The 23,277-nt window shown below is 34.5% G+C and overlaps 1 protein-coding gene across 4 annotated transcripts in view; it reads left to right on the forward strand.

Annotated features, from left to right (window-relative positions):
- Lrrc40 (leucine rich repeat containing 40) overlaps positions 1 to 23,243 on the forward strand; it is a 56,404-nt gene extending 33,161 nt beyond the window's left edge. For 2 of the 4 annotated variants that reach the window (XM_020180253.2, XM_020180254.2), the window contains exons 10-15: positions 10,899 to 11,007; positions 13,464 to 13,571; positions 14,588 to 14,698; positions 16,833 to 16,910; positions 18,657 to 18,842; positions 21,593 to 23,243. In XM_020180253.2, the coding sequence (XP_020035842.2) occupies positions 10,899 to 11,007; positions 13,464 to 13,571; positions 14,588 to 14,698; positions 16,833 to 16,910; positions 18,657 to 18,842; positions 21,593 to 21,698 (698 nt within the window). In that variant the 3' untranslated portion in view covers positions 21,699 to 23,243. The remainder of the gene's footprint in view (positions 1 to 10,898; positions 11,008 to 13,463; positions 13,572 to 14,587; positions 14,699 to 16,832; positions 16,911 to 18,656; positions 18,843 to 21,592) is intronic. The other 2 variants (XM_074079780.1, XM_074079781.1) reach the window with 1 other exon arrangement.
- The last annotated feature ends 34 nt before the right edge of the window (positions 23,244 to 23,277 follow it).

Here is a 23,277-nt window from a genome sequence, read left to right on the forward strand (position 1 = left end):
CTTTCATCCGAAGATTTATCCTTTCCCTCTGCCTTTTTGGCTTACTTTCCACTTTTGCAGGGGCAGGCTTAGCTGATAACATTGCCAATCTCCTCTTGGGTTCTTCTTTCACTTTCTGTTCTGCTGAGCAGGTGTAGTTGAGCATCTGGGATGGTGGGGAGGTCCCAAGCCAGGTTTCTACAGGTTGTGGTGCAGAAAGAACTTTTGTCAAGCTTGGGCTGTCTGGCTATTGCCATTCTTTCTGCTACCAGAGTTTAAATTCAATCTCAATTCTTGAATCCAGTAATGAATTGAAGTCTTCAATTGAATTCTTCAATTTCATAGCGTATTTTTTAATTAGGTTGTTAATTTGTATAATGCTATGACTGCATTTCTGAAGGTAATTTTCAGAAATACATCATCCTAACTATATTGTTTTTCAGTTCAATAACATGGAATGTTTTACTTCCATTTATTTAGATCTTTTTAAATTTCACCATTTTGTAGTTTTCACAATATAAATTTTAAACTTCTCTTAAATTTGACATTTTATTCTTTTTGTGAGGTTGGAGATTGATCCCAGGTTCTTCCTAAGCAAGTGCTCTATCACTGAACTGCATCTCCAGCAGTCACATTTTGTTCTCTTTGATATTATTAGAATTTTTTTTCATAATTTCTTAACTGTACGGAAAGTCAATGATATACTGATCTTGTATGCTGTGTAACCTACCAAACCTATTATTTCTAATAGTGTTTTTAGCATATTCCTTTGGACTTTCTATATATAAGATTATCTGCAAATAGTGGTTGTTGTACTTTTTTCCTTTCCAATCTAGGTACTTTTCATTTCTTTTGTTTCCTAATTCCCTGGTTAAAACTTTCAGTATGATGCTGAATAGGAGTGTAATTGGACATCTCACAGATGTTACTGATTTTGGAAGGAAGGCATGCACTTTTTCATTATTAAGTATCATATTAGCTGTGGGCTATTTGTAGATGCCTTTTATCACATGGAGGAAGTTTCCTTCTATTTCTAGTTTTTGAGTATGTTCTTCATGGAAAAGTGTTGGGTTTTTGTCAAGTGATTTTTCTGTATCTTGAGATGATCCTGTGATTTTTAAAATTCTGTTAATGTGCTATGTTAGGCTTATTTTCAGGTGGCAAACCAACCTTGATTCATAGGATAAATCCCACTTGGTAATGTTGTATAATTCTTTGACTTTCTTTTTTTTTTTTGGTGGTGCTGGGGCTGAACTCACAGCATTGTGCTTGCTAGTACCACTTGAGCCACACCACCAGCCCCATGGTATATAATTCTGTTGCTGGATTTTGTCTGCTACTATTGTGTTGAGGATTTTTATCTCTCTCCACATAAGAGTTATTAATTTGTTATTTTCTGAGATATTTTTGGTTTAGGTATTGGGGTAATACTGGTTGCATAAAATGAGTTGGGGAATATTCACTCTTCTGGTATTTAGAAGAGTTTATGAAGTATTGATACTAATTCTTGAATCTTTGGTAGAATTCAGCAATGAAACAAAACACTTAGGCCTTGGGATTTGTGTGTGTGTGTGTGTATGTGTGTGTGTGGCAAGTTTTTTGAGTACTGATTGAATCTCTCCTTTTTTATAAATATTATTAGATTGTCAAATTCTTAGTTTCAGTAGTTTTTGTCTTTACAGGAATTTGTCCATTTCATCTAAATTATCTCGTTTGTTGGCATGCAACTGTTCATTGTTCATCCTCTTTGTTTCTGTTAGGTCATTAGTAGTGTCCCTTCCTGCATTTCTGATTCTAGTTGTTTTCTAGTTTGCTTCCCTCCTTCCCTTCCTCTGCTCACCTCCCTTCTTTCATTACTTCTTTGTTATAATGGCTAATGGTTTGTCTTGTTTTGGGTTCCCCCCTACCCTTGGTAGTAGAGATCAAATCAAAGCCTCCTGTGTGGTAGGAAAGTGCTCTACCACTTGGTCCATGCCCTCAGTCTTTTTGCTTTTAATTTGTTTTTGAGATAGGGTCTCCCTAACATTTGCCATACAATCTTCCTGTCTCTACCTCTGGGAGAGTCGCTGGGATTTCAGGCATGTGTCACCACACCCAGCTTTGACTTGTCAGTTTTGTTGAGCTCTCTAAAGAACCAGATTTCAGTTTCATTGATTTTTCTCTTATTATTTTTTTCCTCGTCTCTATTTTATTAATTTGCACCCTAATTAATGTATATATCCTTCGACATGCTTAAAATTTAGTTTGCTCTTTCCAATTACTTAAGGTAGGAAGTTGGGTTAATGATTTGAAATTTTTCTTCTTTCTTAATATACTTACTTTTTTTTTTTTGCCATACTGGGGTTTGAACTTAGGGCCTCACACTTGCTAGGCAGGCACCCTACTATATGAGCTACTTTGCCATCTCTGATATACTTTCTTGATACAGACATTTAGAGTTACAAATTTCCCTCTCAGCATGGCTTTAGCTGTATCTCATAAGACAGTATATAACACATAAGCCTTTATATGCTGTTGCAAATGAAGTGGGTTGTCTTTGAAGAGACTAGTATGGCCTATTTTTCTTCCAGGGAAAAATCTCTGTGCTACACTAAAGCTCTGTGCTACACTAAAGATGGGGACAATGTCAAGCTTCTGTCTGAATAATACCCCTTCTAGGAGCTGAGTACTCAGTGAAGGGTGGGCAGTAGCCAGATTTCATCTTGGTGTGCCTCTCACAACTATCTCCCAAGCCAGGAGAAGGGCATTCAGGCCTCAGTATTCTTATCTGTGAATGAGACTTGAGTAGAAGGGAGTTCCTACCTCTGAATCATCCTCACCATGGATTATGCCGTAGCAGTAGGCAGCTGAGGGCAGGATGAGTGAGAAAACTTGTGGCTGGAAGTTGGAAAATAAAGGGAGTCCTATGCTCTTAGCTGCAGCCATCTGGTTGCAGAATTCTCTGCTTCTTTGAGTTGGGAGATGGGAGGGAGAGAGCAGTGTTGGTTCAAATACCACAGATTCATCTCTTTGAATTTTCATAGATTTTCTTGAATAGACAGCTCTTCATTTGCTGTTTGCTGTTAGGATCATTTCCAAAGGCAGTTAAGTGCTTTTGTTGTTATTCGTTTTGTTTGCAGTATTCACCAGTTTTTCTGGGGAGCAATTTAGCAGAGCTCCTCATGTTGTCATGACTTAAGTCAATCTCTAGGCAATATATTTTCTATGTGGATTCAATTTAATTGTGAGAATAAAAATGGAGGGAAGCTAGCAGTTTCCCACTAAGTAATAATTTAAAGCCTACTGGCCAGGGTTTTATTGGAAATTTCTTTTTTTTTTTTGTGGTACTGGCTTGAACTCAGGGCTTCACCTTGCTAGGCAGGCACTCTACTACTTGAGCCATACCTGCAGTCCTTTTGGCTCTGGTAATTTTGGAGGTAAGGTCTTCCTCTTTACCCAGGCTGTCCTGGACTGAAATTCTCCTTTTTTTATACTTCCTGCCATTGTCCTTGGGGGATAACAGGTATGCACCACCATGCCCTGCTTTTTTCTGTTGAGATGGAGTCTCAGGAACTTTTTTTCCCAGGCTGGCCTGGAACCACAATCTTTCTGATCTCAGCCTCGCAAGTAACCAGCACCAAGGTGGGAATTTCTTCCTGTATGTATTTGTGTTACCTGTTTTTCATAGCCCTGTCATCCTTCAGCCCATTATGTTATCTCTTTCTTCTTTTTCTTTCCCTTTTTTTCTCTTCTATTCTCCTTTTATATTTGGGATGGAGCAAGTTTATTTAAAATAGGACAAAGGAAAAGCTATACCATGTATATAAAAAAGTACCATTATTTCCTTAAGATGTTCAAAAGTAGAAAAACTTAAGCTAATTTGCTTTAAAAAATAATAAAAGAAACCAGGTTCTGGTGACTCATCCTAGCTACTCAGAAGGCAAAAATCAGGAGGCTCACAGTTCAAAGCCAGCCCAGGCAAACAGTTCATGAGACCCTTTCTCACAAATACCTACCATAAAGAAGGGCTGGCAGAGTCACTCAAGTGGTAGAATGCTTGCGGCACCTAACAAGTATGAGGCCTAGTACTGCAAAAAAAAAATGAGAGAGAAGAGAAATATACAAGTGTTCAAAGCCTGAGAGAAAATTATTTCCTTTTTATTTAGAACCTTTCAGGTTGGTACTCTCCTTCTTGCCTCTCCTCTTCCCAGTTGACCAATCACATTGTAATAATTGCAGCAGATCTCTGACATTTGTTTCCAGGGCTTGGTTCTCATCTCTTCCATTTTACTTTGTGTTTATACAGGTATACACACTTAAAATGAATTCCTTTGGACTTCAGGTTGAATTTTTTAAAACATATAGTGACTGGAATTTTAAAGAGTGAGAATTGAAATGTTTATTTGGAATTAGACCTCAATCAACTTTGCATATATATACAAGAGCCCAAAACTGTTTCCCTTATCAGCATAATTTTATTTTTTATAAGCAATAAACATTTTGTCTTTAAAAAAATAAAAGAAAGAATAGGCTGTGCTATAGTTTGGATCTGAAATGTCTCCCAAAGGCTCTTGCTTTAAAGGTTTGATCCCCAGCCTGTGTTGCTATTGGGTAGTGTAGAACTGTCAGAATGTGGGGCCGAGATGAAAGAAGTTACATCATTGGGAGCATGACCTAGAAGTGTTTCTGGAACCGGGGACCTCAACCCAGGGTACTGGGTACTGAGTATGTGACATGAGGTGCCAATTGAGTTTGTGACATTGTCATAGAAAAGAGTTTAAGGATGAGTCTATTTAGGTAAGAAGTTTATAAAAGTTTTTTTTAGCAGAGCATATCCCAGGTGACTGGAGATGTGGGCACATGAGAAGAGCACCAAGTCCTTTGTGTATAGCATATTTATGAAGCTCAAGTCAGTGTAGGTGTCTACATGTCCTTATCTCTATGCATGCTTCCTTGTTTTGACCACCAGGCATGTTAATCGCAATCCTCCTTTAATTGCTTATTTTCTTCAAATTGATTTAGTTTGGGATTCCCAGAGACCATGTCTCCTTAACTGACATAGGTGATGTATGTTTGAGAATCTGTCAGGTGATTCCTTTTTTGGAGATAATTTGTTTAGAGCAGAAAGGCAGTTTCTTTTCAGAATATGTTTGTTTAGGACAGAAGGCCATTTCTGTTTAAAAAAAAAAGCGTTTATCTCTGGCATCTGTTTTAAGGTTAAAAGAAGGACGAGGGGGTTTGATGTCAGTGTGGCTAATACAGCCTTATAGCTTGGTGCAGGAAAAAAATACATGTGCCTAACTGAAACAACATAGTACTTAACTACCTAAGGCCCATGATATATTGTCTTAATCTTCAAGACGCTCTTTCCTTTTCTGTATCCCCTATTCTGTGCCTGCCCCAAAAGATGGTATTGGGTTCCCAAGACCCTTTATTTCTCTTTGCTTTGCTTTTACTATGAGGTGACCAGGCCTCTTCTGCCATGGGCTTCCACTGTAATGTATCTGCTAACACAAATCCAAGCAACAGGGTCAAGAAACCCTGAACTGAAAACTCTGAAACCATGAGCCAAAATAAATCTTACCTGCTTACAAGTTGTTTATCTGTCACAGTGGTGGAAAGCTCACTAACACAGGCTGTATATATCTTTAGAGGCACATAAGGAACTTCTAAAATAACAGTGCTGAGGCCAGAGTGTAGCCCAGTTAAATCAGAGTTAGGGGTAATAGGATGCAAACATTTTAAACAATAGAGTGGAATTGAATTTAATTGCCTCTAAATATTCTAGAACTCTTTGAAGAAAAAGTTGGGTCACTTCATTTCTATTTCATTTTTTACTTTTAGTTTATTTTTTCTTTTCTGCTTCGTAACTATCTTTTAAAGATAGAAAATGCTGCATTTGTATTAGGTCTGTATTCCACATATGAAGGAGAACATGCAGCTTTTGGCCTTCTGAGCCTGGCTAACTTCACTTAAGATGATGTTCTCCAGTTCCATCCAGTTACCTGTGAGTGTCAAAATTTCATTCTTTGTGGATGAGATTGCATTTTCTTAATCCATTCATCAGTATTGAGGCATCCCGAATAATCCTGCAGTAAACACGGGTGTGCAGGTGCCTGTGTTTTAAGTTGATTCACATTCCTTTGAGTATATCCCTATGAGTGGCATTGCTTGATCATATGGGTGAATTCAAGTGTTACATCTTTGCTATATTGTAAGAACCTTTGTAAATGCCACAATATGCCTCCACACAAGATAAGGGGGAAGAAAAAGATAGAAATTCAGTTGGTGAGGATAGAAGGCATCATTAATCATTTGATTTTGGTAAAATGAAGAAAAACTTTGAACTGAAATGAGGTAACTTGATAGTAGAAACTGTTTTCTTTGAGATGCTGAATAATACAGAAGCATAAAATCATGTGCCATTTAAAAGTAATCTTAGAATTTTGAAAGTCACTCAAAGATACTTGTCTGATGCTTCAAATATAGAAACAAGTTCCACAGATTCCTTAGATTCCATTATATGAAAGAGAAATTTTCCTCTCTTTAAAAGCTCATTAAATTTTGGTGGTAATTAATATTTTCCCTAGTGTCTGGCAGAAATACAATAATTTCATGTGTAATTTATGTAAACTTTCTATAATGATGGCTATTTATCCAACACAAGGGTGTGTTAATTTCAAGTCTCTGTTGACCTACAAATATAACTCGGAAATCATAATTATCCTTTTAAAAATAAATCTTACTTGGGTGTGTCATGTATTTTGAAAGCAGAAGTTAGAAAATTTAGAATTTGAGCCAGCCTGGGCTGTTGTGAATTCTAATCCAGCCTGAGCTGAGACCCTGTCTCCAAAACAAAACAGAATACTTAAGTTATTCTCCACAAATGATCATTATTATTATTTTAGATTTTAATTGATGTATCGTTAATTGAACCCACACATCTCTACTTGTAGCATGAGTGTAATATGCCTTCTTTAATGTTTTATTTTTGAGGATCAGAATTTCATGAGGTGGCATGTGTGAAGTTACCCTACAAAGCCTTTGGCTCATCTTGATGGTATTAGGCATTCTTTTGGGTTATTACAGGTTTTCAAATAATGCTGATATCTACTTGCTTCATTGTTCCCTAGGTAGAAATCAATTAGCCTAGGTAAATATTGGTGGAGTGTAACTTAAATTTTTAATTCTTTATGAAATAATTTTTTAGGGACTAGGTTTGAGGTTTTTTAATACTTTAGCATCTGACATGCAAACCTTATGATTTACACTTTGTGATAAGCTCAAAGGATCTACTTTAAGCAACGAACCTTGTAAGACCTTTGTGTATCTTCCCCAGATTATGGTTGAGACATGTGTTTCATTTGTAGCTATGATATTATGTCTGCCCAGAATGAGGTTCCGTCAGGTTGCTAAAGTACCCGTGGGGTGCTGTTATGATTGAATCATGGTGTCCTCCTTGAAGTTCATGTTGAAACTTAATTCTCAGTTCAACATTATTGAGGGTAGTGGCCTTTTGGAGGCTATGAGTCATCTGGAAGGCTCATAAAGCAGATTGCTAGACCTCACTCACACAAGTTTATAGTAGGTTTAGATCGAGCCTAAGAATTTGCATTTCTTCTTTTTTTCCTCCTTTCTTTTCTTTTTCTTTTTGAGGTGGTGTGTCTTGCTATATGGCGCAAGCTGATCTTGAACTCATGATCCTTCTACTTCAGCCTCTCAGTGCTGTGAATGCACGCAAGCATGTGACACCAGGCCTAGCTAAAAATTTGTATTTCTATCAAGTGTCTCCAGGTGAGGCTGATATTGCAATGCTGGGACTCACACTTTGGATCATTTCACTCTTAAGCCCCTCTCAGGTACCTTCTTAGGAGCCAATCTAGTTCCATTTGTTATCCTAGAACTTGGCCTTCTTTCCTTTTCTGCTATAGCCACCCATTTGGTCTATAGAGATTGTAGTCTGTATAAGCTTGGCCAGAACAATTAGTAGTTTCCCTAACGTTCATTCCTCCCTTCCAACCCATCCCTTCCTGTCTCAGACAATAAGTGTTTATTTAGTTTCTTTCATTTTAATACTGGATAGTAAAATCAGATATTAAACATTCTAAAGTGTAAAATGGAGTTGTTAAAAAGATGAAAATTCTTTTAAACTCTACTATTGACAAGAACCTATAGTTTTTTTTTTTCTACTTGCTAGAGATGTTTCTAGTGAGTTTGATTGTAAATGCCATAGAGAAAGATACAAATTGTAGGTGACAATAACACTTGTAACTGTCATTGCTAGAATTTTTAAATGTTTAACAATTGATAACAGTTTAGTTATTTTCATTGTATATAGCATTTTAGGATAATAACTATGATTGACAGCATTTACATCAGCACCATTAAGGTACAACTTAGGAATACATACACACAGATCTTAAAAGGCTACTACCATCATTAACAGTTTTAATTTGGAGGACACTAGTTTGGTATAGCACTTTTCCCAAACATTGCATTTTAGAAGGCTTACATACTTGGAGAACACAAATAGATTTAACAAAGAACCAACAACAGTTAGCATCACGGTTTTTTATATATCATACATATATATTAACTTAGGTTTTACTCTTGGAATAAAACCTTGAATCTTTTCATAGGTAAGATAACAGGCATACGGCACTGACATATCAAAGCCCTAGGTTTCCCACAAGTTAAGGGAAAGTACCAGTGACTCCAAATCGCTCTACTTTTTAATGCATAAGTATATGTAATATATACAACAGTGTTTACCCAGTTGAAACAAATAGGTGTAGTCTGGAAGAACCTATAGTTTCTGACTTCCTTCTGAAATGTATACTCTTTTAGAACCTTTACCTAGCACTCTTCCACAATACATTGCTCCCATGAAAATGCACTTGCACCAGGCATTGGTGGTTCACGCCTGTAATCCTAGCTACTCAGGAGGCAAAGATCAGGAGGATCATAGTTCGAAGCCAGCTGGGTAAATAGTTCTTGAGACCCTACCTCAAAAAAACCCTTCACAAAAAAGAGCTGGTGGAGTGGCTTAAGGTGAAGGCCCTGGGTTCAAACTCCAGTACCAGAAAAAAAAAATGTACTTGCAATATACTTCTGTCACTGTACTTACCATACCATTTTGTGACTTTTCTGTTCATATTGTTCACTAGACAGTTCATCTTCTGTTTTCATGCCTTACCATATTAGAACCTACCAGGTAGGTGGTGTTGGATGATACAGAATGAAGGAATGAGAAAACCAAAGACTACAACCCTTTGTTTTTGTTTTTGAGAGATAGTAGACTCATCAGATTTTCTGATCCATTCCAAAACTATTGACAAGGCACAGTAATCAGTTTCCATTTGCTTCAAATGGGAAAATTGAAGCTCTGAAGATTTCCTGATTGGTTGTCACACATTCATCTGTCTAGCCACCAAGTCGTCCTTACTGATGAAGTGAATGAATTTGAGAATTTCTTAAAATGTTGTCTCTCATTGCATGGCACACCCTTGTACTCTTAGCTTCCCAGGAGGCAAAGGTAGGAACATCATGGTTCAAGGCCAGCATGGCCAAAAAAAAAAAAACCAGTATCTCTAAAAACAAGCTGCATATGGTCATGCATGTTTGTAATCCCAGCTGTGCAGGAGGTGGAGGTAAGTAGATCATTGTCCAAGGCCACCCTGGGCAAAAACAAGACCCTATCTGAAAAATAAGCTAAAGCAAAAGGGGCAGGAGGCATGGCTCAAGTGGTAGACTGCTTATTTTGTGTTGCAGGCCCTGAGTTCAAACCCTAGTATCATTACCCTCTCCCCAAAAGAAAGATTTCTCTTAGCTTTGTGATTGTTCTATTATTTGCTATTGTTGTTTGTTCTTTGCTACTTTTATAAATAAAGTATTAATGTTGTATTGCATGGGAAATGGTTTAATTATTTATATTTCTTTGGTGTTACTGGGGGTTAAACTCAGAGCCTTAAGCTTGTTAGGCAGGGTTTAATTATTTTTTTCAGAGGGATATTTACTTTATAATTGACCCATAATAATTTTTTACGTATTTGAATCATTACTGATTAATGAATAACTGATTAAATCAATGCAAAGAAAATACACTTATGTGATAGTCAACAAATGTCTTCTGCTCTTTTAATTTTTTTGGTGGTACTGAGTATTTTGAACTCGGGATTTGCATTTACAAGTACTCCTTGAGCCTGGCTTCCACCCAGAGCAAGAACTGTGCTCTGGCTGTTTTGTAAACAGGGTCTTATTTTTTCCCGGGCCAGCCTGGACCTCAATTCTCCTATTTTATGCTTCTTGCTGTAGGTGGGATGACAGGCACACACCACCATACCCAGCATTTTTCTGTTGAGATGGGGTTTCATGAAGACTTTTTTGCCTAACCCAGCCTGGAACCTATCAAGTAGCTAGGGTTACAGATGTGAGCTCAGCACCCAGTTTGTCTTTTGCTTTTATGTATGAGTTCTGGAATTGTTCCATCTTTTTCATTGTTGAAAATTAATAGCTTTATTTTACTTCTTGCTAGATTTTTAAGTGCTTTGTGTTAATTAGCTTCATTGTATCCTAAATGAAAAACATATTGGTAGACATTTGAGGAAAACAGAATTTTTTACTTGTTAATCAGTTCCTTTTAATGGACCATATTTTGCTTAAGAAGGATTGCTTAGCATTGTTTCTTAGACACTGTTGTTATTTTATGAAGATTCTTATGACTGAATTTTCTTTCAGTAGGATTTATTAAGGGAGTTTAAAACCATGCTATAGAACATTTTATCTGTTTTCTATTAAATATGTTCATGATTGAGATTTGAGTTGTGGGAATAAAGGTATTCTTGCCAACAATATTTATAAATCATGGATACTCTTTTTACATATCATTAAGAATTTAAAAATGACTTTATAGTATAAACTTTGAACTTTTCTTTTGCCAGATGATGGACTTAACCAGAGTGACTCTGTTACTGAGACTGCTATGACACTACCAAGTGCATCCAGAGTCAATGTACATGCCATCACCACACTGAAAATATTAGACCATAGGTATGCAATTCATTTTATTGAACATTGCAAAACACATAGGTAACTTCTGAGAAAGAATCATTTGGAGAAAGGACAATTGATGAGGAATAATTAATAAGTGTCTAGACTTACAGTAACAGCAATTGAAAAAAACATGAAATAAAAGAGCATTAAAGGTATAATGAAAATATAGAAGAATACAGGTTCTAGTCAAGTAGATAACTAGATTTATTCAAGAATCTATACAGCCAACATCAGTGTCTGACCTCTTGTCCTTAATGTATCCGTAGAAACCTTCTCAATAGTCAGGATACAGTCTCCATTTCATATTCGTTGTGTCCTGCTCACAGTGTTCCTCCCTCTTGCTAGCTACTCTTTAAGTAAAAATTGCAACTATAAGCCAAGTTTCTTTTGCCACACTAATATAGTCAGTATTCTTTTGTACATGCTTTTCCTCTGAGCATGGTAACAGCATATCTTCCACATAACCTATCTATTTATTTAGTAGATAGTTTTGGAGTCTACTAAGTAACAAACTCTATGCTAGGTACAATAAATACAGTGATTGATGGGACAGATTTCATTCTTGTCTTAGAATTTTTTTGCTTTGAATTTCTTTTATCTCTGTCTTTCATTTCCCCTGCCCTGGAAGGATGCCATTGATTGTGTCCTTATGCTATGCTAAACACTATAGTAGGTACTTTACATACATTGTTGCTTTTAATCATGCAGATAATCTGTAAAGTAGTACTGATTCAATTTTATTTGGGATAATCATTCCCACTTTTTAAGGGCATAAATACTACAAAAGATACATTTTAGGTTACTTGAATTCTTATAATTTGTTTCTCTCAGAGACTTTAATTTGAACAGAGTATCCTATTTAAAATGTAGATTCCCAAACTCAAAGCATAAATGCTTTCAACTAAATTTTAAAAAATAGCATGAGTCTTCTAAGTTTGATTAGCATAAATCATTTTCTCATGACGAGCATTTCTGATTGAAAAGATAAAAATACTGCATCTGTACAGCAGAAGTTAAAGGCATAATAATTGGAATTTAGGTAATCTTTTTACCTATCTGTATTATGATGCCTCTCCCGTAGTATATATCATATGTAATTTTGTTTTCTTATTCATATATCCATTTATTTGGTATTCCATTGGTATTCCATTCACTTTTAAGTGAATGACTCTGTTAACCCCTAATAATGGTAAAGCAACAACAACAAAAATATAAGAATAATGGCCAGTTATAGCATCAACAAATTGCAAATGACAGGATTCTATATTTTTATGAAACTTTTACTGAAATTTTTCATAAAAAGAAAATGTATATATTTACATTTGTGAAAGATATGTCATAAATAATAGCAACTGGCTCTTAACATTTTAATTTTAAAGTACTGGTCCAAGGAAGGTAAATTACAAAGCCATTAATGTAGTACCAGGAATAGTTTAGTCTCAGTCCACCAACTCACTAACTATATATCAGTGATGACTGGATGTTGTACAAGAAAGCACATTCCAAGGCCACCATTTCTGTCTACCTCGTTACATTCTAAAAAGAGAAATTAGTCTCGGTGACAACCTAAAACTAATTTAGTATAATGTTGAACTTTTAAAAATGATTCTTATCTTGGCAGTACCCAAAAAAAGTTGTACTTTTTTTCTTTTTTCTTTTTTTTTCTTTGGTAATACTGGGGTTTGAACATGGGGCTTCACACTTGCTAGGCAGGCACTCTACCACTTGAGCCACTCCACCAGCACCCAAAGAAAGTTGATATATAGTCACTTTTACAGATTTTTAAGAAAAGGGCAACAATTACTTTTGAAGTTATAGATTTAATTCTAGTCAGAGGTTAGAGGAATGACCTATCCATTTACTATATAATATAGGTTTTCTAGACTCTGAAAGTATATGTTTTTTCCCCCAAGTTAATGTATATTTATTGGGAGTAATCTATGAGCAAGGTATTTTGGTGGTTTCCAGGTTGCAAATAGGGGTAAAACAGAGATGAATACATTGTAACAGGAAAAATAACACCAAATGACTATTTCCTAAAATAAAATATAAGAGTAGCCTTGAAAATAGCCTATGTCTCACCAAAGACAGAACTGGAAAATGAGGACCCTCCTTGGAAGAGGTCATGACAAAAAAGAATACTATAATAATTCTGATTCTCAAAAATAGTTACCCCTTTCAATTTCTTCTTTATCCCCTTGTAAAAGCCCTATGTAATCTTTCAGAGTATATTTTTTTATTCACACTGAGTATGTAAGTGTGCAGAAAATGTGGCATAGTATGTCTGTATTCTTAACTGAATACTTTGTGAGTTGGTAAATTTATGTGGCATTTTTTTATTAAACTTCATAATAAACTATCTTGAAATTTTTATAATTGTTAAAGGCCTTTAAAAAGAAATAATAATAATTCAGAATGAATTTCTAAAATTTTTAAAATAATTTTTCATTTAGTGATAAGCAAACGACTTTGATTCCTGATGAAGTGTTTGATGCAGTGAAAAGCAACATAATCACTTCTGTTAATTTCAGTAAGAATCATCTATGTGAAATACCAAAAAGGTAAGAACTATTTATAATGCAATTTCCATTAAAATGTGACTCAACTCTCAGTTGTATTCTTATCAATGGAGTGACACATTGCCCTTATGTCCACGAGTGTGGCTCTCACTCTTTTTTTGAGGGCCGGGTGGTGGGACTGGGGTTTGAACTAGGGCTTCTTGCAGAGCAGGCACTCTACCACTTGAGCTACACTCCAGTCCAAGAGTGTGACTCTTGATGCATATATCTGGTTACTTTACAAAACAAGTTTGATCACTTAAACTTTGGAACTCATTTTCTCTTTTACTGCATCTTCGTTAGCACAGCATTTCATATTCTTTCATTCTTTTTCTTTTGCTAATGTGATAGTTTAACTTTTGTTTCTTGGCAGATCATACTAATAGCATAATTAAAACGTCTAAGCTTGACTTGGCTTACTTAGAAGTATTTAATTTTTCCTCTTTAAGTCTTCAACCTAAGCTGTTCAGAAGTGACATTGTTGAACCTAGGAATTGACTTCATGTTTTCTTGTAATCATGATTAAATGTAATGATAATTTGGATAACAAATACTGTGAAAAAGGTGAAATATCGTATTTTGGAAATATTTTTAAGTACACAGATGCAGATAGTATTATATTATGAAATCTAAAGAGAAAACTGCTAGGTTACAGATATGTCTAATAATTTATTTCATGGATTTAAGACATCAGAATAAAGTATAAAATTTGCCTAAGTTGGGTTATTCTCTTCTGTGTCATAATTGGCTTAAATACAGAATAGGTGGGATTTAAAATTAAACCCCAACATATAGGTCAAATAGGAATTCTTGGACAGATAATAGTAAGGGTATTTTAAGATTCTTATTTTTATTATTTGTATATCCAAAATCCTTGAAATTTTTGTGAAAAAGTAAAAGATACAGAAAATGATTATGAGCAGAAATAACACAGGGTTTTTATTGTCATGATCTGCTTACAGGTTTGAAGTTCTACAGTGAATTCAGGGCTAACATTTTAAAAATTATTTTTGTTTCAGGATTATAGAACTGAAGGAAATGGTTTCTGATGTGAACCTCAGTTTTAATAAGCTTTCCTTTATTTCCTTGGAGTTATGTATGCTTCAAAAACTGACCTTTTTAGATCTAAGGTATTTATTGGTACTGTTGCTTTTTTAAAAAAAATTGTAATTTGAGTTTTGCCTTACTTGCCTTTTATGTCATTTTAGGGGAAATCTAAAATTAAGTATTTAGGAAGTATTTTAATCAGTCTGTCACTTATAAGTACTTTAAAAATAAAGTGATGATAAAATTATTTAAAATATTAGCACATTCTTAGATTCTTGCTCGAGCAAAATCATGAGTAACATGGAGAAAATATTTCTTTCATACTGTTTCTTTCCCAAAAGTAAATAACATAAAATTTATACAACCCTATGCTGCTACAGATGCTTGTATGGCTTCTCTTTAAGGAACCTGCTTTTATATTAAAATACCTGCTTGTATATTAAAATACAAGGCCAGAAGTAAAGTAAAAACACTATGGCAATAGAAAGAAAAGAAGTTGTATTAAGCTATTCAGATGTAACAGGAAGTTTGATTTAAATTTGAAGTGATGAGGTCACAAGTGTAACAGTTCTTTAAGGGTAACAGGGTTAGATGAGTCATTTATTTGCTTGGATTTTAAATTTTTATTTCTAAACTTTTTGGACTTCCCCCATGCTTTTATATTGTTACTAGGAGCATTTATAGTTTAAAGTATAGCTCTACTTAGCTGGGTGTGGTATATACACCTGGAATCCCAGCACTCTGAGGCTGAGGAATTAGGCTTGTGAGTATGAAGTCAGCCTAGGCTTTATAGTGAGAATCTGTCTCCAAAAAAACAAAAGTATATCTCCTCTTTGCTGAAACAGTGGTCAAATAATTGCCAACCATCCCCTTTCTCTGTTTTTTGCTTTCTTTTGGTTTTTTGAAACAGAATCTCACTATGTATGCCAGGCTAGCCTTGGACTCTCAATCCTGCTTTAGTCTTCCAAGTGGTGTGATTACAGGTGTGTACTACCATAATAAATTATACCTCTTGGAGGATTTGTTCTTCCTTTATAGGCCTTTTTTTTTTTTTTCCTTTAACTTACAGGATTGAAGAAAATCTACTACCTACCTACTTCCACTAAATGTGGAATTACTTCTAGTTTGGGTGGCACTTGTATTGGCAAAATGCTAAGATCACATTTAGTTTAGTATTAACAGAGCATAGGGAATGAATCCATGTCCCAGTTGCTGCTACCTTTGTTTCCTGTTGTCCCAGTCTATAGATCCCTGTCTATAAAGATGCCTGGAAGTTTCTAATAAAGTAAACAAGGTTTACTTTTTGTGTCTGATAGCAATAAGTATCAGGTTCTCTAGGAAGAGAATAATAATCAGCAGTGGGTTATTTAGCACAGGTTAATGCAGGCAATAATTGGAGAAAAGTACAGAGAAAAGAAGAAAGGATGTAGGTTCTACTATAGAAAGTGTGACGCTTACATATTAGACTTGATTTATGAACCCCCAAAATAGGTTAGAGAAGATCATTCAGTGTTATAGATAGTCATCAAGTTGGTAATACTTTTCTCACAAATATTTTCTTTTGCTAGTAGTTATAGTGCCTTTAGCATCCTTCTGCTTTCTTGTTAACCTTTCTTCTAACATTGCTTCTAAATCCTTCCATCAGTAAATAAGATTCTGTTTATGGTCCATCATAAGATCAAAAAAACCACACAGTGTGCAAATCTAAATTGTAAACTTAGATAAAATGCACCTGTGAAATACCCATTGAGTAGAAAAATCCAAGTTTCTAAACACAGAGAATCTTTTTAATTTCCTGTTTCATTTTTTCCTATGATTTTTCAATTATTTTAGGAATAAAATTTCATATCTATATGCAACGTATATGTATTATATTTATTTATGCAACATATATGTATATGTATTACAATTATGATCTGAAGTGTTCAGACTATGGGAAGTATTGCTAAACTCAACTGGAAGGAGTTAAGGGATTAATTTACAGTGTTTACCCCATTACATCTATTCCTAAAGAGCTGACTATACTTTGAATTGATTACATATTGGTATTAGTAGAGACTACTGACTGATTCAGAATTCTCAGAACTCAACTTAATGAGATCAGTTTAAGGATTGACAAACTGATCTATTCATATGTTTCCTAAAAATTTTTATTACAAATTAAACTTGTAAAAGTTTTCAAACTTTATAAATTATTTATTTTGATTTGCAATTTAGGAACAATTTTTTAAATTCTTTGCCTGAAGAAATGGAGTCATTGTCAAGACTACAAACAATCAATCTGTCCTTTAATAGGTAAGAAGCAGAGCATATAATTCTGAGTCATTTTTTAGAAAATCTGTAGGTCTTTCTTACTAGAGAAAACCTTAAAAAGCCAAATAAACAAACCTTTTTTTTTTTTTTTTGCTTCAGTATCCAGATTTTGTTTTCATTTAGTTCTACCTGAAAGTGATATGGCTTGCTTAGAATGCTCACAATTGGTGTCTAACACATTCTTTGTTCCCTTTTATCATTTTGAGAAAATCTGCAGCCTTGTAGGAAAACAAATATACAAGGAAATTATTGTAATTGCTGTAACGGAAGCACAACACATAGGAAAAGACACCTGAGATTACCTGAAGGTAGAAATGATAGCTTTGAACTGAGGCTTGAAAAATAGACATTTGCTATACTGTTGCACACAGAAGAGGCCTACCAGTTAGAACTAGGAGCCTGAGGTAGGGTACAGTCATGTAAGAACGTATGGATGCTCGAGAAGCTTCAAGAAGTTCAGTGCACCTTGTCAATAAGTTGAGGAGTAAAGGTGCAGAAGGGACGATGAGGTCAGACCTGTGAGCAGTAGCTAGCCTTCTGAGAGCTTCTTATGCTAAGTGAAACTTAGAAACTTCTATTTTTTCTGTAAACACTATCAAGATACTGCAAATAATTAAGAAAAGCTACTATTTATTGGGAGCTAATTATTTGCTGGGGCTGTACTAAGTACTTTACATGTATCATCTCATCCTTACAAAAATCCTACATGGTAGATTCTGTTACTATGTTTATTTAAAAACTGAGGATTTAAATAACTTGGGTGTATATAAGTAATAAGTTAGAGAGCTGGTATTTGCTTCACAGAGCTGGTGTTCGTTTAATTCCAAAATTGAACTCTTAATAAGTGTATCATTTTGTTTCCTATGATGAAAATTGATTCTGGTAGTAATTTTATAACAATATTAATAGCAAGTATAGGTCAGTTGTTCCATCTTTATTCTCAGTTATTGGCTTTCTTGTGCCATTGGAACTTCAGACCTGTCTTGCATTTCCCTTTTAATTTCACTATTGCTTTTTTTTTTTTTTTTTTAACATAAGAGCTGGAAAGGAAGGACAGTATGGGGAAGTTAAAAGACCATAGCTATGTAGCTCTCCCTCAGCCCATTCTTATCTTTTCTAGTCCAGGTTGCAGTTCTCCTCATGAAACCTGTGTCAGTTTCTGTCTCCCAAGGGGGCCTTCATGATTTTGTGTTCATTGCAAGTATTGCTGAGAGCTTTCAGCCTTTCTGTCTCTCTTGAGGCATCTTTAGGGTTGCTTAGGACAAGGAAGCCAGCATCTTTGCTAGTTGTCATCATTTTAAGAACCCAAAGTATCTTTGTTTGGAAGCCTCAGTCAAAGCAAAGTATAAATGTCAAATTTTAGTTAATATATTGAGTGATTCATACAAAGTAAAAATGATGCCTGCATGAATATATTATATAGAAACTCTCAGGAGGATTTCCTTATCTCCTGAATGTGAGCAGTAAAACATGGGAGAATTCTGAATTTTTGATATATTTTTTTTATAATCAGTAATTTACAGGTCTGTTGCCTGAACATATATTGCAAAGTTTCCAAAATTAGGGTATTTTCTGGAAAGGTTGAATATAGAACTTATAGCAAATATAAAGGAGCATACAGTATAGAAAACATTATTTCATGACATAAAACTTATAATCATTTATTTTAAGGAACAATTTTGACCTCTGGTTTCAGTATATTTAGGTGTACTGTTTATATATAAATAGGTTCAAAATACTACCTGAAGTTCTGTATCGTATCTCCACACTTGAAGCAATTCTGATTAGTAACAATCAGGTTGGATCTGTGGACCCTCAGAAAATGAAGATGATGGAAAATCTGACCACATTGGATCTTCAAAATAATGACCTCCTCCAAATTCCACCAGAGCTCGGTAATTGTGTGAATCTAAGGTAACTGTACCATTCTACTGAGTTTTTCCATTTATTGTTGATATTTTTTTTTCTTATTGAGATAATCTTGCAGAAAATTAAAGTAACAGATTTAATATCCTGTTAGAAATAATAGTTAATAAAACTCAGAATCCTAATTCTGTTTTTAAAATTTAACCAAATATTTTAACTTTGCTTAACAGTTACTATATATATGTATATATAAATATACTGACTGTTTCTAGTGGTGCTTTGTTCATCAGTATGTGTGTTTATAATCCAAAACTCTACTGCATTAAAAGATTAGGAAAATATAAACTCCTTCAGCTTTGCATATGTTTTTTTCTAATCTAGTTACAGACTACCACCATTTCAAGCCCAGCAAGGTGTTTTTCACTCTTTACATTTGTTGTTCCCTCAGGCTCTTATTCTAGAAGCTGTCATCAGTATAACCTAACTATCCTTCTTTGAAATCCTTCCCTATTTTCCAAAAAAAATTAGTCCCTACTCTTATTTCCCATTATGCTTTTTTTGGCCTCCTTTATCACTTTTTTGTCCTTTAGAAAACAATTGTTAGAATGCCTAAAACATAGCAAGTACCCAATAAATGCTGGTCAAGTAAATATAAGGGGTGTTTGAGATAGAAAGCTAACTAGTTAAGCAGAAGTAACTTGATTCTTGAAATCTGCATATTAATTGTTTGGCATATTTTTCACTGGAGCATTATTGGTATGGGCTTGGTACCTCATGATAGCCAAGTATAGTTGATGCCCATTATTATTATTTATTTTTTATTTTTGGCGGGACTAGAGTCTGAATTCAGGGCTTTGCACTTGTAAAGCAGGTGCTCTACCCCTTGAGCCATACCACCAGTCCAAGAGGCCCATTATTTTCTGTAGTTACATTCTATAAAGTCACACTAGTGAATACCAAACCATTGCTCCAGTACAGAATTCGTTTTCTGCAAGAGTTTTGGTTACAATATATTCATTAAGCCATCAGTGCATAACCTTGCTTTGTGTATTCTTCTGTATAAAGACACCTTATTTAACTTCTTGTTGACTCATTAACATTGAATTCATGGCGAACAGCACTATAATTCATGCCTGAATGAAGCTTATCTAATGCATATATTTTCTTCATAAGGCACATTTTGTGTCTGGAAAAACTAGACAGCACATTGGCACTACATTTGGGGCCCATTTTATCATTTTATTTTTTATTTTTGTTTTTATTTATTTTTTTGAAACAGTCTTAAAATGTAGCCCACGCTGGCCTCACACTGAAGACTCTCCTACCTCAATCTCCTGAGTGCTGGGATTATAGGCTTGCACTCACATCCAGCTATTTGAAGCCATTTTAAACAGTAAAGTTACATCAAAGAGTACAGAAATGTGATAAACGTGTCACTAAATTGACCACAGGAAGAACACTTGCAGCATGACAGCTAAAAGTAGAATGCAGAGAATTACCTTGTTTGACTTCAGTGGGACCAAGCCCTTTGAGTGACTCAAAATTTTTTGCTATTCTATGCATGTCCATGAATGACCCTTGGAAGTGCCACACATAACTGATTTTGAGGTTATAAACTTTAGTGAGTAGGCAAATTTGCAAATGCGGAATCCATGAATAATGAGGTCCAACTGTAATTAACTCCTTTGTCTCGAAGTTAACAAGGTAAGTTCTTAAAAGAACTCCCAAAAAATATAGAACAATTTGGAGATGGGCTAGAAGCATAGTTCAAGTGGTAGAGCACCTGCCCAACAAGTGTGAGGTCCTGAGTTCAAACACCAGTATGGCCAAAGAAAGAGAAATAATTGGAGATTTTACTTATGTATGTATATATGTTTGTGTGTGGGTGTATGTATATATTTATGTATTTATCTATCCATCTATTTATTTATTTTTGTGGTACCATGGATTGAACCCAGGCCCTCAGTCATGCTAGGACTCTATTACTGAGCTACATTACCAACCCTTTTTAAAAATGTTATTTTGAGACAGGGACTCAATATGTAGCCCAGGCTGTCCTCCAACTTGTATTCCTCCTACTTCAGCCACCTGAGTAGCTGGGACCACAGGCATTTGCTTCTATGACCACCTGGAGATATAACTTTAGATCATCTATTAGAGTGTGCAGCCTTTGACTTTTATTTATATATACACTTAAGCTATTTAAAATTAATTTAAAAGTCTCTTCTAATTAAGGATATTTCATTAATTTATAAAAAACAAAAGTATAAACTTTTAAATCTTAAATTGAACCTTATTTCCAAACTTGTAAATAGACTAGCATATGTGTGTGTCTGGTCAAGGGAAGGAGAGTGCAGACGTGTTGTTTTTGGGGCGTGGTGGTAGTGATACATTAAATTCTTGGCATGGATACTTGTCACTTTGTTCATTTACTTGTCTAAATCTAATTTGATCGTTTCATATGGTCACTATAAGATTGGGAAGAGGCTAGATTAAAATGGTGGTTGAAATCATAGCTCCACCATTTGGTAGCTCTTTGATGTTAGAGAAGTTTGTCCTTTCTCCCTGAATTTGTTTCTTCATCTGTAAGATAAGAATGTTATGGTACTTACATCATACCTTCCATGTAATAATTATTCAATTAATGTTGTTTTTGTTATATTGTAATGGTAATTCCAAATGTTTAAATGCTCAGATTTGAAAACAAATAGGAAAAATTACGAATTTTATTTATAAAGTTGCAAGTAATCATTTTCATAGAAAATGTTTTAAGTTCCCAATTTCTCTCTTTTCTTTAGAACATTACTGCTAGATGGAAATCCATTCCGTGTTCCTCGGGCAGCCATATTAATGAAAGGAACAGCTGCAATACTGGAATATTTAAGAGACCGAATTCCTACATAAATCAGAATTGTTTTCTAATTCTGGTTATGTTAATTTTTAGGATAATATAACATTTTCTTTGTTACCCTAAAGGTGATTGCTGTAATTGATCTTATAGTTTTCCCAGTAATCACATTGCTGTTGGTATGGCTGGCCTGGGCTGTACTCACTGCCAGTAAGTGTTTTCATTAACAACTAACATTTTTCTAAAGTGTTTTACATATTTATAGTGGTGTTAACCACTGAAAGCCAGGCAGTTTTCATACATGTTCTGAGTATTTTCCACATTATCCTGCTCAAATTCATTCCTTTTTAACCTTCCAAGCACTTCTGCGGAAGTGAATTTTTATTTAATGTGATTCAGTGTTTTTATAGTAACAAATCATTTTTATAGATTGGGTTTTTTCCTCTTATTTCTTTTTATATTCTATATAATGTGACTTGAATACGAATAACCAATTTCTATCTTTTTATTATTCTTTGGCATTGAAAAAAAATAAGACTTTTCATTGCCAATGACAGTACTTTTGTGATGTGGTTGGGCCCAGTACAAATTTGTGAGGGCTTTTTTGAAATAGAGTCTGTGTGGCCTGTGCTGACCCGGGACTGCTCAGTGTGGCACAGGCTGGCCACAAATGTGCTATCTCCTGCTTCAGCCTCCTAAGTGATGGGATTACAGGTGTGTGTCTGGCTCTCAGTACAAATTTTAAATTAACACTCACTGTCTTGTTTTTGTTTTAATCTTGTTGAAATTTTTTTTCCTAACAATTGCCCCACTTTTATGAAATCATTAGGGTTGCTTATTTCACAGAAATGCTACTCAAGATTGGAGAAAACAATGAAAGTGTTACTGTAGCTGCTCTCACTGTTTTGACTTGAAAACTTGACAGTTTTTAAAAAAATATTAGTAATAGTTATAGTTTAATAGTAGTAGTTTTAGTATTGTTATTATCTAGTACTTTTAGATTCAGGAGAAGTAAAGAGATTGATGCTGCATAATTTCCCCACAGGAAGAATGTGACCATTTAAATACTTCTGGCTGGTATGAAAAAAAGATTTTTTTGAAGACTGTATCTTATTAATTCAATCGATAACATCAACAGGAAAAAAATTGAGTAACATCTATCATATGGAAATCTTAATGTACTTTGTTTGAATACTTATCAGGCGGGCATATTTTTGTATATTTAATATATTGTAAGTATGTTTTTATTAGCTTTATGCATCTTTTTTATTTCCAGCACGTTATTTTGAAATTTGCTTGCAATTATCAAGACTCAACTTGCATTCATGCAGTAATTTTCTAGAAGGGAATTTGATATAGGTAAATTTGATTTAATAAAAACCAAATATAACATTTTTGTTTATACCAAAATTATCAAAATAGGTTGATCAGTCACTATAACATTTACCATATGATTCTATTAAGTAGCCAGTTCATTAGCATGTATATCGATAAATAGATATGTAGATAGATAACTTTTGAATGAAGCATGCTTATATTATGAAAAATTATTGCTAAAATTTAAAACTACATGTTCATAATAAAATTACATTTTTCAAATATTGATTATAATGTTTGTTTTTGTTTTAAAAGAAA

This window comes from Castor canadensis, chromosome 7, assembly GCF_047511655.1.
Source record: "Castor canadensis chromosome 7, mCasCan1.hap1v2, whole genome shotgun sequence".
Taxonomy (NCBI): Eukaryota; Metazoa; Chordata; class Mammalia; order Rodentia; family Castoridae; genus Castor; species Castor canadensis.